Genomic DNA, 13,098 nt, shown 5'->3' on the forward strand with positions numbered 1-13,098 from the left:
TGTTTAGTTTTCCAACAACTTCAGTCCAGAGAGCCTCTTTAGAAGGAAGTGAGAATAGATTCTGGGTGTCAAATGACATCCCAAACTATGGGAAAGCCAAGTTTGAATGCAGGTATAAACCCATGCTAGCAAACATGCACCCTACACGTAGAAGAATCATAAACTTTTTGAGGGAAAGCTCTGCGAGGGGCCTTGAAAACCACCTCATCCTATCTGCTTATTTTACAGCTGAAGAAACTGAAGCCCAGAGAAAGGAAGTGATTGGGGATTGGGGTTGGACAAAGAGTGGTATGAAGACTCTGGCACGGGTGAGCTGGAAGAAGAACCTGCAGAAAACTTCTTGGTGCCCAAAGAGTTTCTAAATTTACAAAGATTGTACTGAGGTTTGAATGCATTGAGCCTAATTCAGATCCAGGAGAACGCTGGCTATTAAGAGATGTAAGCATTTTTCCAGGTCATGAAAAACAAAGAAATTGTCCTAAAATACTAAAGAATTCTAGATTAAGAGAGACTAAAGAACCATGAAAACTAAATGCAGTATGCGCATCTAGTTAGGATTATATCCTGGACCATAATTTTTTTTCTTATGCTATAAAGGCTATTAGTGGAATAATTGGTGAAACTGTAATTAAGTCTGTTCATTAGATGACAGTACTGGATCATTGATAATTTCCTTGTTTTTAGCAAATCCACATTAAAGTATTTAGGAATAAAGAGAGAGAGAGAGAGATAAGCATTTTGAACTGGGAGGAAATAAGAACAGAAAAAGAAAGAACAGAAAGAGATCCTGAATCCCATGGAAGAGAAGCTGCGAATCACCCAGGCAGTGTGATCAGACCTTCCTCAAGGTGTTCTGCACCTGCCCCACGTGGGATGCTGGGGACTCAACAGGGACAATGCAGAGTCCCTGTCCTCCTGGAATATGTCTAGGGAAGGGAGGGAGGGAGGGACTTTGGCTTGGGGCAGGGGGAGGTGCTGTTCTGGCATCGCCAGTGCACCTCTCAAAGCACCTGCCAGCCACTGTTGAGCTTCTGGGTGGGTGGGACTCCAGCTGCCAGCCCGTGGCCACACCCACTGCCCAGCACCAGCCTGTGTACCGCCCACCAGGCTCAGAGGAGGAACCAGGCTCCCAGGACTGGGTGAGATCAGACAGAACTGGATGGAGTCCAAGCTCATGTCCAGAAGCCAGGGCCAGCCCAGGGGAGCCAGTATTACTGACTCCCCCTCCCTCCGAGCCCACCCGGGCCTTAGCGTTTATAGAGCACCTCCACACCTGCTTGCTTCCCAAAATAGCCCTGCGAGGGGTGTCTGCCGGGAACTGTCTCTCTGAGGCTCACAGGGCCCAATACTCGGCCCTCTGACCAAGGCACACAGGGGTTTGCCTGGCCTTGCTGAATCCGTAAGCTCTGCCCCTACTCCCTGGCACATACGGAAAGGAGCTTCAATATTAGAGGGTGATATCTGGGGTCGGGGAAGCAGGGGAACTCATGGAAGGAGGTCCGGTCTGTCACCTGGGCTGGGGGCTAGGGAGGAAAATGGCTCGTGGGGGGCAGGAAGGGGTGAGGGAAAAGAGAAACTGCCTCCACTGCATGGGTCTTTCTCACCCATGAGAGTGTAGGGTAGGGATGGTCACCCGCAAATGCCTTTCTGTAGCTGTTAGGCAAGTAATTCAAATGAAACTCGCTGAGTCAGGGACACACCAGGGAGCGGTGGGGACTGTCCATGTCCGGGGCAGCCACTACTCTACAATTGAGAGGAGATGGGGCACAGGGCTATTTACCTTAATGTGAGAAATTAGCTTCCAGTTGACTGAAAGGGATTTTGCAAACAAATCTTCCTCCCATGCCCACCTCTGCCATGTACCTAACGTCCATCTGCAGTTACAATTTTGCAGAGAACGCAATCCAGCTTTGAGGAAGCTGAGGTCCCAAGGTCACTAGTAAGAGTATAAACAGGACCTGATCATAACAACTGTTTATTGAATGCCTACTACGGATGCACCTGGCTCAGGCCTCCAACTCAGTCACTGGCTTGTGCTATTTTGAGATGCCACTGATGGGGAATATGCCAGAACCCATCTGTTCATCACAGACCCAGCTTGAGGAGACAAGTGGCATCCATTAGATGTCACCTTCATGAAGCCTCTTAGACTTACTCCAGGTGATGCCCTTTCTCCAGTGCCAGCATCGAGCCTGAGTCCATCTCCTTCACGACACCAAACTACTCCAGGACTGGGGCTGTCTCACTCATTTCTGTAACCTTTGGGAGAAGCTAGGAAGCGCGCTGGCGTGATGTCTGTGGGCCGACACCACCGGTGACAGGGTGACAGACTTCAGGAGGAGCAGGGAACTGAGGACTGCCGAGTCCTTTCCTTGATGAGTCCTTTCATCACCCCTGTTTTACAGATGAAGAGGCTGAAGCTCAGAACAGGCAGACCTGTCCAAGGTCACGCAGTCACAAAGAGAGAAGCCTGGACACTCTGTGCTAGAAGCTGAGAGAGGAGTTACCTCACATCCCTCCCCTTCGGCCCCTCTTCCCTGTGGATACGGTTCTAGATGCACCAAGCCTGATGAGAGACAAGATTTGGGGACAGCACCAGATGCATGAGGCTCATGGTCCCATGGGGTGGGCATTAGGCCTCCCCCAACCTCATAAGGGCTACATTCTGTGCCTCTCCCAGGAACACAGCCAGCTACAGGGAGGAGAGCAGGGCCTCACAGCTTAGACTCTGCTCTGGGCACACATTGTGCAGTGCTTCGGGAAGCCTCCCTCTGGCTCCCATACACTTTAAGTTTTACCAATAGAAACACATTTGTTTACGGAGGCAGCCCGCCCCAGCGCTCTGGCAAAATGATCATGTCCAGTCCCCAGTGTCCGGGCACAAGTGAATCTTCACATTTTCTCCTCTGTTGAGGGATCAGAGAAAAAGCCTGGGGAACCTGCGAGGGAAGAGGCTAAAGAAGAGGAAGGGGCAGACGACCAACCTCGGGCCTTCTGCCCTTGCCTAGAAATGTCACCAGGCACCCCCCGAACTCAACAGACAGGCCTCCCGGTCCTTTGTTTTGGCCCTGGGCCTCACCAGCTTCACCCTGTAAAGACAGCTCTCTTTCAAAGGGGTCATAAACCCCAGAGCTCACCTAATGGTCCCAAATTCAAACACTCTGATCCTTGTGCTAGAACACAGCCTTCCTTATGGTCCCCTCTGGAGGTGAGGATCTCCCCGACCCCCTCTTCCCCTACTGCGTTCCTCACGGGGGCTTGCCTGGCGTTGAGCCCCTTTCCTCTGAGCTGAGGTAACTGCCGCTCTTGGTGTGATTAGCCCCATCACTCCCTAGGCCTGTGAAGGGACACACCTAGGCTGCCAAAGGTGTTCTGCATCTTAAAGCAGCTGGGCCAGCTCTTGCCATCCCCAAACTCTCCCTCCAGCTGGAATCCCAGCTCTAGGGCCTCAGAGAACAGGCCTAAGCCCACTTTTCTGTTCCAATTCCTCCAGCCTGGGGTTCCCTGATTCAGCCCACCAATCAGCAGCCCTAGAGGAGCAGAAGTGAGGTTTGCTGAGAAATGCTGGTCCCCTCAGGCTCCTTGAGGACTGGACCAAAGTCAGAGCTGAAGTCTGGGCTGCAACTTAAGCCAGGGATACTGGCAGGGGCTGCGCCCCTGGAGCGTCCGCTGGTGCTGGCCCAGGTTGGAGCTGCGGGCGAAGGCCTTGCCACACTGCAGGCAGATGTAGGGCTTCTCACCGCTGTGCGCCACCTGGTGGATGAGCAGGTGGGAGCTCCGGCGGAAGCTCTTGCCACACTCGCCGCAAGCGTAAGGCTTCTGGCCCGTGTGAGTGTGCCAATGGTGCCGCAGCAGATGTGAACTGTCTCCAAAACTCTTGCTGCAGCTGGGGCACTTATAGGGCTTCTCGCCTGTGTGCGATTGTTGGTGTTTAAGGAGCTTGGCGCTGTGGGAGAAGGATTTGCCACATTCTGGGCAGGCATAGGGTCGTTCACCCATGTGAACGCGCTGGTGCTCGGTGAACTGGGTGCACTCACTGAAACCACGACCACACTCAGGACACTTGAAGGGCCGCTCTCCACTGTGAGTGCGCTGGTGCCGTAGGCAGTCCGAGCTGTTGGTGAAGTTCTCGCCACGCTCACAGCAACTGTAGGGCGTCTCCCCAGTGTGCGATCGCTGGTGCTTGCGCAGAGAAGAGCTGCGCCCAAAGCTGTCACCACACCAGGCACAGCGGCAGGGCTTCTGGCCCATGTGTGAGCGCTGGTGCTGCGCCAGGTTGGAGCTCAGGCTGAAGCGCTTGCCGCAGTCCCCGCAGCGGTAGGGCTTCTCGCCCGTGTGCGTGCGCTGGTGCTGGATCAGGTTGGCGCTAACGCTGAAAGTCTTACCACACTCAGCGCAGGTGTAAGGCTTCTCACCCGTGTGCACCCGCTGGTGTTTAACCAGGTCCGAGCTGCGGCCAAAAGCCTCCCCGCACTCCAGACATTTGTGGGGCCGGAGGCCTGAGTGGGAACGACGGTGTTGGATGAGGTTGGAGCTCAGGCTGAAGCAACGGCCACACTCAGGACAGAGGTACGGTTTCTCTCCAGTGTGTACCCGGTGGTGCTTAACCAGATCTGAGCCACGTCGGAAGCTTTTGCTACACTCCGGGCAGCAGTAGGGCTTGTCGCCCCCATGGCTGCTTTGGTGGTGAATGAGGTCAGGGAGGTAGGCTGCGGACAGTCCACACTCCTGGCACTCGAAGGCTCTGGAGACTGCAGGATAGTTGGTCTTGGCAGGGGCTTCTTCCTCCCCAGGGCCAGAGACTGACCTATGTAGGTACTGCAGGCCCATCATCATTTCCCGGGCGGCCGGCTGCCCCGGCCACACCAGGAAGGGCTGCTTGGGTGGAACAACTCTGCAATCGAAGGCGGACCTCGGGACTCCCTGGGATCCTGACGACCGGTTCCACCGCTGCTCGGCCCCGTCGGAGTCCTCCCTTGCCGTTTCTGGAGCCACCGACTCCATAGCGGTAACAACGTATCGTTTCCTAGATACCAACCACTGAGCTCACAAGCACAACCACAGCTGGAGACACTCGGGACCCAGGGATTCAGCACCGGAAACGGAAATGTCCACCAGCCCGGCAGTTCTAGGAAGCGGCAGCGAACCGTCTCGGTAGGTTTAACCCTCTCATTCACCTGGCGGAGCAAGTGCTCTCATCTGCAGCCGCTGTCAGGAACTTGATACTTTCCGCTTGTTTCGGGGTTCTCAGTCCGTCAGCGCGGACTTCGGTGCCCCGGCCACCAATGGGGGGCGGCGAAGCGAGCCTGAAGGAAAAGGCTGTTGCTGCCAAGGACACGCTGGGGTAGAGTAGACAAGTCACCTGGAGCAGCACTGTACTGAGACTCCATGATCGGATGTCTGGGTTCTCCAGAGGCACCGGCCCACCCGAGTCCCTTGAGAGAGTTTCCCATCCATCCTAAGCTAGGCGTCTTAAGCTTGGCGCGGACTACATATCCCAGCATGCGCCGCACGCGCCTCTGGGGCTCGCACAACGATTAGATAACCACTACTCTCAACATGCCTTCTGCAACTGTGCAAGCCAGAGCACCGGGATCGAGAACTACAACTTCCGACTTGCTTGACAACTGCGGCGGCGCTATTTAAAAAGCGTCAGAGAGGAGGTGCAGGGCCACGCCCGGCTCTTCCAGTTCCGCTCCCTAGGATGAGCTGCGAGGAGAGGGGCGGAGCCTTAGGCCTGAGCTAAGATGGCGGCTGCGAAGCTAAGCCCCGCGGACTCGCTCTCATTCTGCCTCGCGCAGCTCACGGCGGCGGCCGGGGAGGGTCTAGGTGGGGGAAAGGACACAGCTACCAACGAGACACCCTTGGGCCGTGCGCTCCTAGCCCTCCGTACGCGCCACGTCAAGGCAGCTGGGGGAATCGAGCGCTTCCGGGCACGCGGCGGGCTCCGCCCCCTTCTCGCGCTGCTACGGCGAGCGGCTGCAGCGGGTCCCTCCCCGTCCCAGGCTGGCCCAGGCTCCGCCCCCTCGTCGGTCGAGTCAGCGGCTTCTTCTGGCCCCGCCCCCTCGCTGGGCCCCGCCCCCTCTGCTGCGTCGTCATCGACGCCCTCGCCACCAGCGCGCCTGCGCAAGACGCTGGACTTGGCGCTCAGCGTCCTAGCCAACTGCTGTACGGAAGGGGAGTGCCGGGCTGAAGTGCGCAGACTCGGAGGCATTATCCCTTTGGGTAAGTGCTCCGCCCCCATTTCCTAGAAGGATTCTACCCACACCTCTGTGTCTGGGCGTGGGCGGAGTCTTGAGTTCTTTGTGTTGTAACCTGGAAGATCGTGCTTTCTGACGGCGCAGCGCCTGCAGCTCTCATGATGTCATGACCCGTGACGTCACTGCTCTCTCTATAAATTATACCCTAGCCCTCTTAGATCAGATGCCAATTACCTGGGTATTGGTTGTGGAACACCTCTCTCGCATCTGGGCTGGTGGAGGCCAAAGGGTTATTTGGTGAATCTTTCAAATGGTTCTTACTCTCCATTTATGTTCATAGCAGGCACTCAGTGTCTACTGTGTCCAGCCTTGAGCAGGGCTCTGAAACCCCATTTGATGAGCCGGGGGTCAGAAAGTGTAGTGGTTGAGAATGTGGGCTCTGCAGTCACCTAGACCCATCCGAGGCTAGGATTGTAAAATGGAGTAATAACAGCTACCTCAAAAGACTGGAATAGGGAGAAAATGAAATACAAAGATAGAACGCAGATATCTAAGTCTGGACTGGGTACTTCTAGTTATTAAAAACTAAAACAATGAGAACAAATCCTGGGAATTCCCTGGCGTCCAGTGGTTAGGACTCGGCACTTTCACTGCTGGGGCCTGGGTTCTGATCCCTGGTCGGGGAACTAAGATTCCACAAGCCTTGTGGCACAGCCAGAAAAAAAAAACAAATTCTAAGCCAATATTTTATAATAACTATAAATGGAGTGTAACCTTTAAAATTTGTGAATCACTGTATTGTACACCTGAAACTTATTTAATATTGTACATTAACTACACTTCAATTTTTCAAAAAAGAACAAATCCTAACAAAAGATAGCAAGCTTTTCTGTTTACCAGCTAAATTGGCGCCTTCTAGTGGCAACGTTGTGAACACAGTTTACTTTACTTCTTTGCCAGGTATGAAATTATGCCTATTTTGATGAAATCTTAATTTTTTTGATAAAATAAAACATTAATATATTTAAAATTTTCATTGACAAGAGGCCTGGCACGTTAATAAGTCCTCAATAAATATAAGTTTTGTTGTTAGTGTATAACCCCCATTATTCATTCACTGTTTTGTATTTTAAATATCTCCTGAATCCATCCACTTCTTTGCCTTCTTCCATCACGTGCCCAGAGACTGTGCTGGGCTGTGCTGGTAGCTGACTTGGGTCAAGCTGTCTTCTCACTTTTGCAACAGCTCCATGTTGCTCCCCCTGCCTTATTCTTTCCCCCTGTAATCCATTCTCCCCATGGCTTCCAGATTTTATCATGTCACTTCCATTCTTAAAACCCTGTGTGGCTCCCAGTGCCCTCACATTCAAGTCCTGAGCCCTTGGCCTGATCAAGGCCCTTCATGAAGTCATAGCATAAACACTAGATCTCACCTCTGGGCCTTTGCAAAGGTTACTTCGAAACCTGAAATGCCCTGTAACACTCCCATCCACCGTCCTTCTAGCAAATACCTACCTATCTAACCTTCCAGACCCCACAAGTGTTAGGCCTATTCTGGAGGCCTTCCCTGACTCTCTCAGGCCACGTTCTTGAGGTGATTAATGAGAGAGACAAGAAGGAGTAGAAACCTCAAGAGGCCAAACCCTCTTGCAGTGACTATTCTTCAGTGTGTGAAGACAGACAGCATCCAGAACCGAACTGCCCGTGCTCTGGGGAACTTAGCCATGGAACCTGAGAGCTGTGGGGACATCCACTCTGCTGGTGAGCAGGCTCTGAGGGTGGAGCCACCTGGGGCTTGGGGGTGGGAGAAGGGCTTGGGTGTCTGTCCTCGCTCACCTTCTGTCTTCTTCCCTCTCCAGGTGCTGTTCCCCTGCTTGTTGAGGGCCTGACGGCCTGCCAGGACTCACAGTGCCGCCAGAGTGTGGTTCGTGCCCTCCGCAACCTGGCGGACTCACCCCAGCACCGCCTGGCCTTGGCAAAGCAGGGAGCGGTGCGCCCGCTGGCCGAGCTTCTGGCCGCTGCCCCAGACCCTGCGATGACCTTGGCCTTAGTCCGTGCCCTCCTGGAGCTGAGTCGAGGCTGCTCCCGGGCCTGTGCTGAGCAGCTAAGTCTGGGTGGAGGACTAGGCCCACTGGTCAGCCTGGCCTCCCACCCCAAAAGAGCAGTGCGTGAGGCAGCCATCCTGATCCTTGCCAATCTGTGCGCCCAGGGCCTGGTAAGGCCTGCGCTGGGCAATGCTGGTGGTGTGGAGGTGCTACTAGGTGAACTCCGGCGGCGCCGGGGCCCCAGCGGGGCTAGCCCAGCCTCCCAGCAGCCCCTGGTGCGGGCCGTGTGTCTGCTGTGCCGGGAGGCTATCAACCGGGCCCGACTGCGGGATGCTGGTGGTTTGGAGCTGCTGATGGGCCTGCTGCGGGATCCTCGCGCCAGCGCCTGGCACCCTCGTGTTGTGGCGGCCCTCGTGGGCTTCTTCTATGACACTGGGGCCCTGGGCCGGCTGCAGGCTCTGGGACTTGTACCTCTCCTGGCTGGGCAACTATGTGGTGAGGCTGGTGATGAGGAAGAAGAGGGAAGAGAAGCTGCTTCCTGGGACTTCCCTGAGGAGAGGACTCCTGAGCGGGCAGAGGCCGGAAGCTTCCAAAGCCTCAGGTGAGTTCCCACCTGATGCTGTGGGGTAGGGTCTCTCCACTACCCTCACTCTCTGCCCATTCTGTCTCGGTAAGACTTTTATTGACTCTGATTCCTAATTCCTTGTTCTCACTGAACATGACCACTTTCCAGTCCCCATTAAATATACCTCTTCTCCCTTGGGGCCACCTTTGACCTTGGCTCCACCCCAGCACCTCTGAACTTTGGGGCCCAGAGAGGTTCCCTGGAAGGTAGTATGTGCACTGGTTCTGATGATACGTTCAGGCATCTAAATTCTTATTCTGGTACCTTCAGTGTGTGAAGACAGACAGCATCCAGAACCGAAGCTGAGTCAGCTCAGGAAAGTTAATTAACTTCTCTGAGCATCGGATTCCTTGTTAGTAGAACGAAGGATAATACATACCTACCCCATAGAGTTGTTGTAAAGATCAAATGAGGGCACTTTACACTTTACCTGGCACTCAGCAGCGCTCAGTAAACGTCAGCCTTCTGTGAACTCCTGACCTCATTTCCCACTGCTTTCCTGGTACCCACTACACTCTTACACACTGGCCTTCTAGCTAGTTTTTGAACCTGGCAGATAAGTACCATCTCAGGGCCTCTTTGGTTATTGTTCCCTGTGCTTAGGGCACTCTTCCTCCAAGATGCCTTGATTAGATCTCACCCTCATCAGCACCCAATTTTAAAATGTCAGCTCTCCCCTCCCCGGGCTCTTTTCTGTTCCCTTTTACTTTGCTCCATATGCATCACTTCACACCACACTAACTGCACACGAACATACCTTGTGGTTTCCTTATTTTTTGTTATCTGTTTCTCCTCACTAGAATATAGACTCCAGGAGGCAGGACCTTTTGCTCACTGCTTCTCCCCAGCACCTGAAACGGGGCTTAGCACACAATAGGCATCAGTAATTGCCGAATGAGCTGGGGTTTGCCCCCACCTCCCTTTTTGCCTGTCCCCCGCTCGGGCCCACCCTCTCTCCTGGCCTCTGTCACCTCCTTTTGCACAACCGATCTTTTGGCCCTGCCCCCTCCCCTCGGCTCTGGGTTCCATCCCCTCTTTCTCCCTCGGCAGGTCCTGGCTGATCTCCGAGGGCTATGCTGCAGACCCGGGAGACATCTCTCCCGACTGGTCCCCGGAGCGCTGTCCGCCGCCGCCAGAGCCGGCCAGTCGGGCCAGCCCCTCCCTGGGCCCGACCTCGCTGCGGACGCCCCGCGCCCTGCGCCCGCCCGCCCACAGCCCCGCCGCCACTGCCCCCGAGGAGCCCTGGGGCCGCGAGGGGCCAGCGCTGCTGCTGCTGTCGCGCTTCTCCCAGGCTCCCGACCCCAGCGGGGCGCTGGTGACCGGGCCGGCCCTGTGCGGCCTGCTGGCCTACGTGACGGGCGCGCCGGGCTCGCCGAGCCCCCGCGCGCTGCGCATCCTGGCGCGGCTCACCTGCAACCCCGCCTGCCTCGAGGCCTTCGTGCGCAGCTACGGGGCGGCGCTGCTGCGCGCCTGGCTCGTGCTCGGCGTCGCCCCCGACGACTGGCCCGCGCTGCGCTCCCGGCCCGCTCGTCGCAGCCAGCACCAGCACCGAGAGCTGGGTGGGTCCCCGCGCGCCTCTCTGCCCACGTGTGAGGCCACGCGCCCCTCCATGCCTTCCGTGCGCCCTGCGGCTCACCCGCTGTCTCACTGCCCTCCTCTGCCCGCCGCCCACCGTTTGGACAACCTCAGCCACTAGGTGGTGGCGGGGAGGGACTCCCTTCTGCTCCACTGTCCCCACACGCAGAGTTCTTCAGCCTCTGCCCGAGCCTTGGGGCCCAGAGACCCCAGCACTGGGCTTGGCCCGAACAGCTTAGAATTGTGCCTGTCTTCGTCTCCTTACCCAGTGTCTTCTTGGTTCCGCGTTGTCCTGACTCCTGCACTGTCCTTGACTACCACTGGGCACACTGATGGTGAACCCAGGCTCAGGCACTATGTGCTCCCAGGCCCCACCACCCCTTCCAGCCTTGCCAGGGACTGCCCGGGCTTCTGCGCCCTGTTTCAGTCCTTGAGGGCCCAGACTCACTCCCTGACCATCTCACTCCCTGTTCTTGCCCTTGACCTCCAGTTCCTAGTGTCCAGACCCCATCCCTCCAGGGCCTGCAGTCATCCCCCTCTTCCTTGCCCCCGGGGTTGTTCCCCCCCCACCCCGTTCCTTTCGGGGACCCAGAGGCCTGTCTTGCCCGTCCCACCGCCATCTTGGATACCAGCTCCCAACCTGACCTGCTCTGCCCACCCCGGCAGGTGAGATGCTGCTGCAGAACCTGACCGTGCAGGCCGAATCGCCCTTTGGAGTGGGTGCCCTCACTCACCTGCTGCTCTCTGGGAGCCCTGAGGACCGCGTGGCCTGTGCACTCACCCTGCCCTTCATCTGTCGGTGAGGGAGGCGGGGGTGCCCTGCAGGGGTGGGGGGAGCAAGGCTGCTGTCCCCCAGCCCCGCCCTTTCCCACCTTCTGAAAGGTTCTCTTTTCTCCCCGAAGGAAGCCCTCTCTGTGGCGCCGGCTGCTTCTGGACCAGGGCGGCCTCCGTCTCCTCCTCTCAGCACTCACTCGGCCAGCTCCACACCCGCTCTTCCTCTTCTTTGCCGCGGACTCCCTTTCCTGCCTCCAAGGCCTGGTGTCTCCCACTGTGAACCCAGCCCTCCTACCTGCGATCCCCTTGGACCTGGACCCGCCCTCCCCTTGCCTCTATGAACCTCTGCTGGGCCCAGCCCCCACGCCAGCCCCTGACCTCCACTTCCTACTGGACTCAGGCCTCCGGCTCCCTGCCCAGCGAGCCGCCTCAGCCAACGCCTCCCCCTTTTTTCGGGCCCTGCTAGCTGGCAGCTTTGCCGAAGCCCACATGGACCTAGTGCCACTGCGGGGCCTGTCACCCAGTGCAGCCTGGCCTGTCCTGCATCACTTGCATGGCTGCCGGGGCTGCGGAGCTACCCTGGGGCCCGTCCCTACGCCGGGCCAGCCCCTGCTGGGCTCAGAGGCTGAGGAGGCCCTGGAAGCTGCTGGCCGTTTCCTGCTGCCCGGGCTGGAGGAGGAGCTGGAAGAAGCCGTGGGCCGCATCCACCTGGGACCCCAGGGCGGCCCAGAGTCAGTGGGTGAGGTGTTCCGCCTGGGCCGGCCCCGGCTGGCTGCCCACTGCGCTCGCTGGACCCTGGGCCTGGGGCAGTGCCCACGGAAGCGGGCCCTGGCCCTGGTGGGGCTTGTGGAGGCAGCAGGCGACGAGGCGGGGCCCCTAACTGAGGCCTTCCTGGCTGTGATGATGGGGGTAGAATTGGGGGGCGAGGGTCCCAGCCGAGATGGTTGATGTCCCCTGGGAGGAGACCCGAGGATGAGTTGGCTGTGAGGAGTTCTCCCCCAGAGCGGCACAGGAGCAGGCTGGGCAGCAGGCGTCCCCGTCAAGGACCGATGAGAGGGTGGACCGAGACCCCGGGGTGATGACCTGAAGACTCAGGAGTGAGAAGCCAAGGCGAGGCGTGGGGCCCACAAGATGGAGGACAGCCCAGGGCCCCAGGCACTTGGCCTGGCTCAGCTTTCTGGAGTTGGAATTAAAAACTTTGGAGTTGGCTACCCCTGTTGTGTGGTGTCTCTGCTTACCTCCCTGTGGTAGTACCCCAACCCCCTCACCCATCAAGTAGGGTCCTGTCCCGGTTTCTGTGTCTCAATGCAGGCCACCCTTGGCGTATAGGAGTTGTTTTTTTATTTATTTATTTATTTATTTTTGGCTGTGTTGGGTCTTCATTGCTGCACGCGGGCTTTCTCTAGTTGCGGCGAGCAGGGGCTACTCTTCATTGCGGTGCGTGGGCTTCTCATTGCGGTGGCTTCTCTTGTTGGGGAGCACGGGCTCTAGGCACGCGGGCTTCAGTAGTTGTGGCACGTGGGCTCAGTAGTTGTGGCTCTCGGGCTCTAGAGCGCAGGCTCAGTAGTTGTGGCGCACGGGTCTAGTTGCTCCACGGCATGTGGAATCTTCCCAGACCAGGGCTCAAACCCCTGTCCCCTGCATTGGCAGGCGGATTCTTAACCACTGCGCCACCAGGGAAGCCCAGGAGTTTAATAAGTAATTATGCGCTGGTTCCTGGAGCCCTGGGATATGGTTGAGTTCCCAGGCTTCTCCTGAGGATGTGGTTTTATTCCCCAGGGGAAGCCTGCTTCCTGCTGAGGCTACCTCGTTGCTCAGATAGCCACCCAGCTGGACACAGACCTTGATCAGGACTAAGAGGGTTGTGCTGAGGGGATGT

At 57.0% G+C, this 13,098-nt stretch overlaps 2 protein-coding genes across 2 annotated transcripts; one reads left to right on the forward strand and one right to left on the reverse strand.

Annotated features, from left to right (window-relative positions):
• Positions 1 to 1,957: 1,957 nt before the first annotated feature.
• Positions 1,958 to 5,777, reverse strand: LOC132349644 (zinc finger protein 501-like). Its single transcript, XM_059898205.1, has one exon. It carries the CDS (start codon positions 5,002 to 5,004, stop codon positions 3,601 to 3,603), a length of 1,404 nt encoding a protein of 467 aa, XP_059754188.1. The 5' UTR covers positions 5,005 to 5,777; the 3' UTR covers positions 1,958 to 3,600.
• ARMC5 (armadillo repeat containing 5) lies at positions 5,657 to 12,430 on the forward strand. The gene is made up of 6 exons (XM_059898204.1): positions 5,657 to 6,225; positions 7,854 to 7,961; positions 8,060 to 8,846; positions 9,921 to 10,429; positions 11,112 to 11,244; positions 11,348 to 12,430. Exons 1-6 carry the CDS (start codon positions 5,748 to 5,750, stop codon positions 12,165 to 12,167), a joined length of 2,835 nt encoding a protein of 944 aa, XP_059754187.1. The 5' UTR covers positions 5,657 to 5,747; the 3' UTR covers positions 12,168 to 12,430.
• The last annotated feature ends 668 nt before the right edge of the window (positions 12,431 to 13,098 follow it).

The sequence above is a fragment of the Balaenoptera ricei genome, chromosome 15, assembly GCF_028023285.1.
Source record: "Balaenoptera ricei isolate mBalRic1 chromosome 15, mBalRic1.hap2, whole genome shotgun sequence".
Classification (NCBI taxonomy): Eukaryota; Metazoa; Chordata; class Mammalia; order Artiodactyla; family Balaenopteridae; genus Balaenoptera; species Balaenoptera ricei.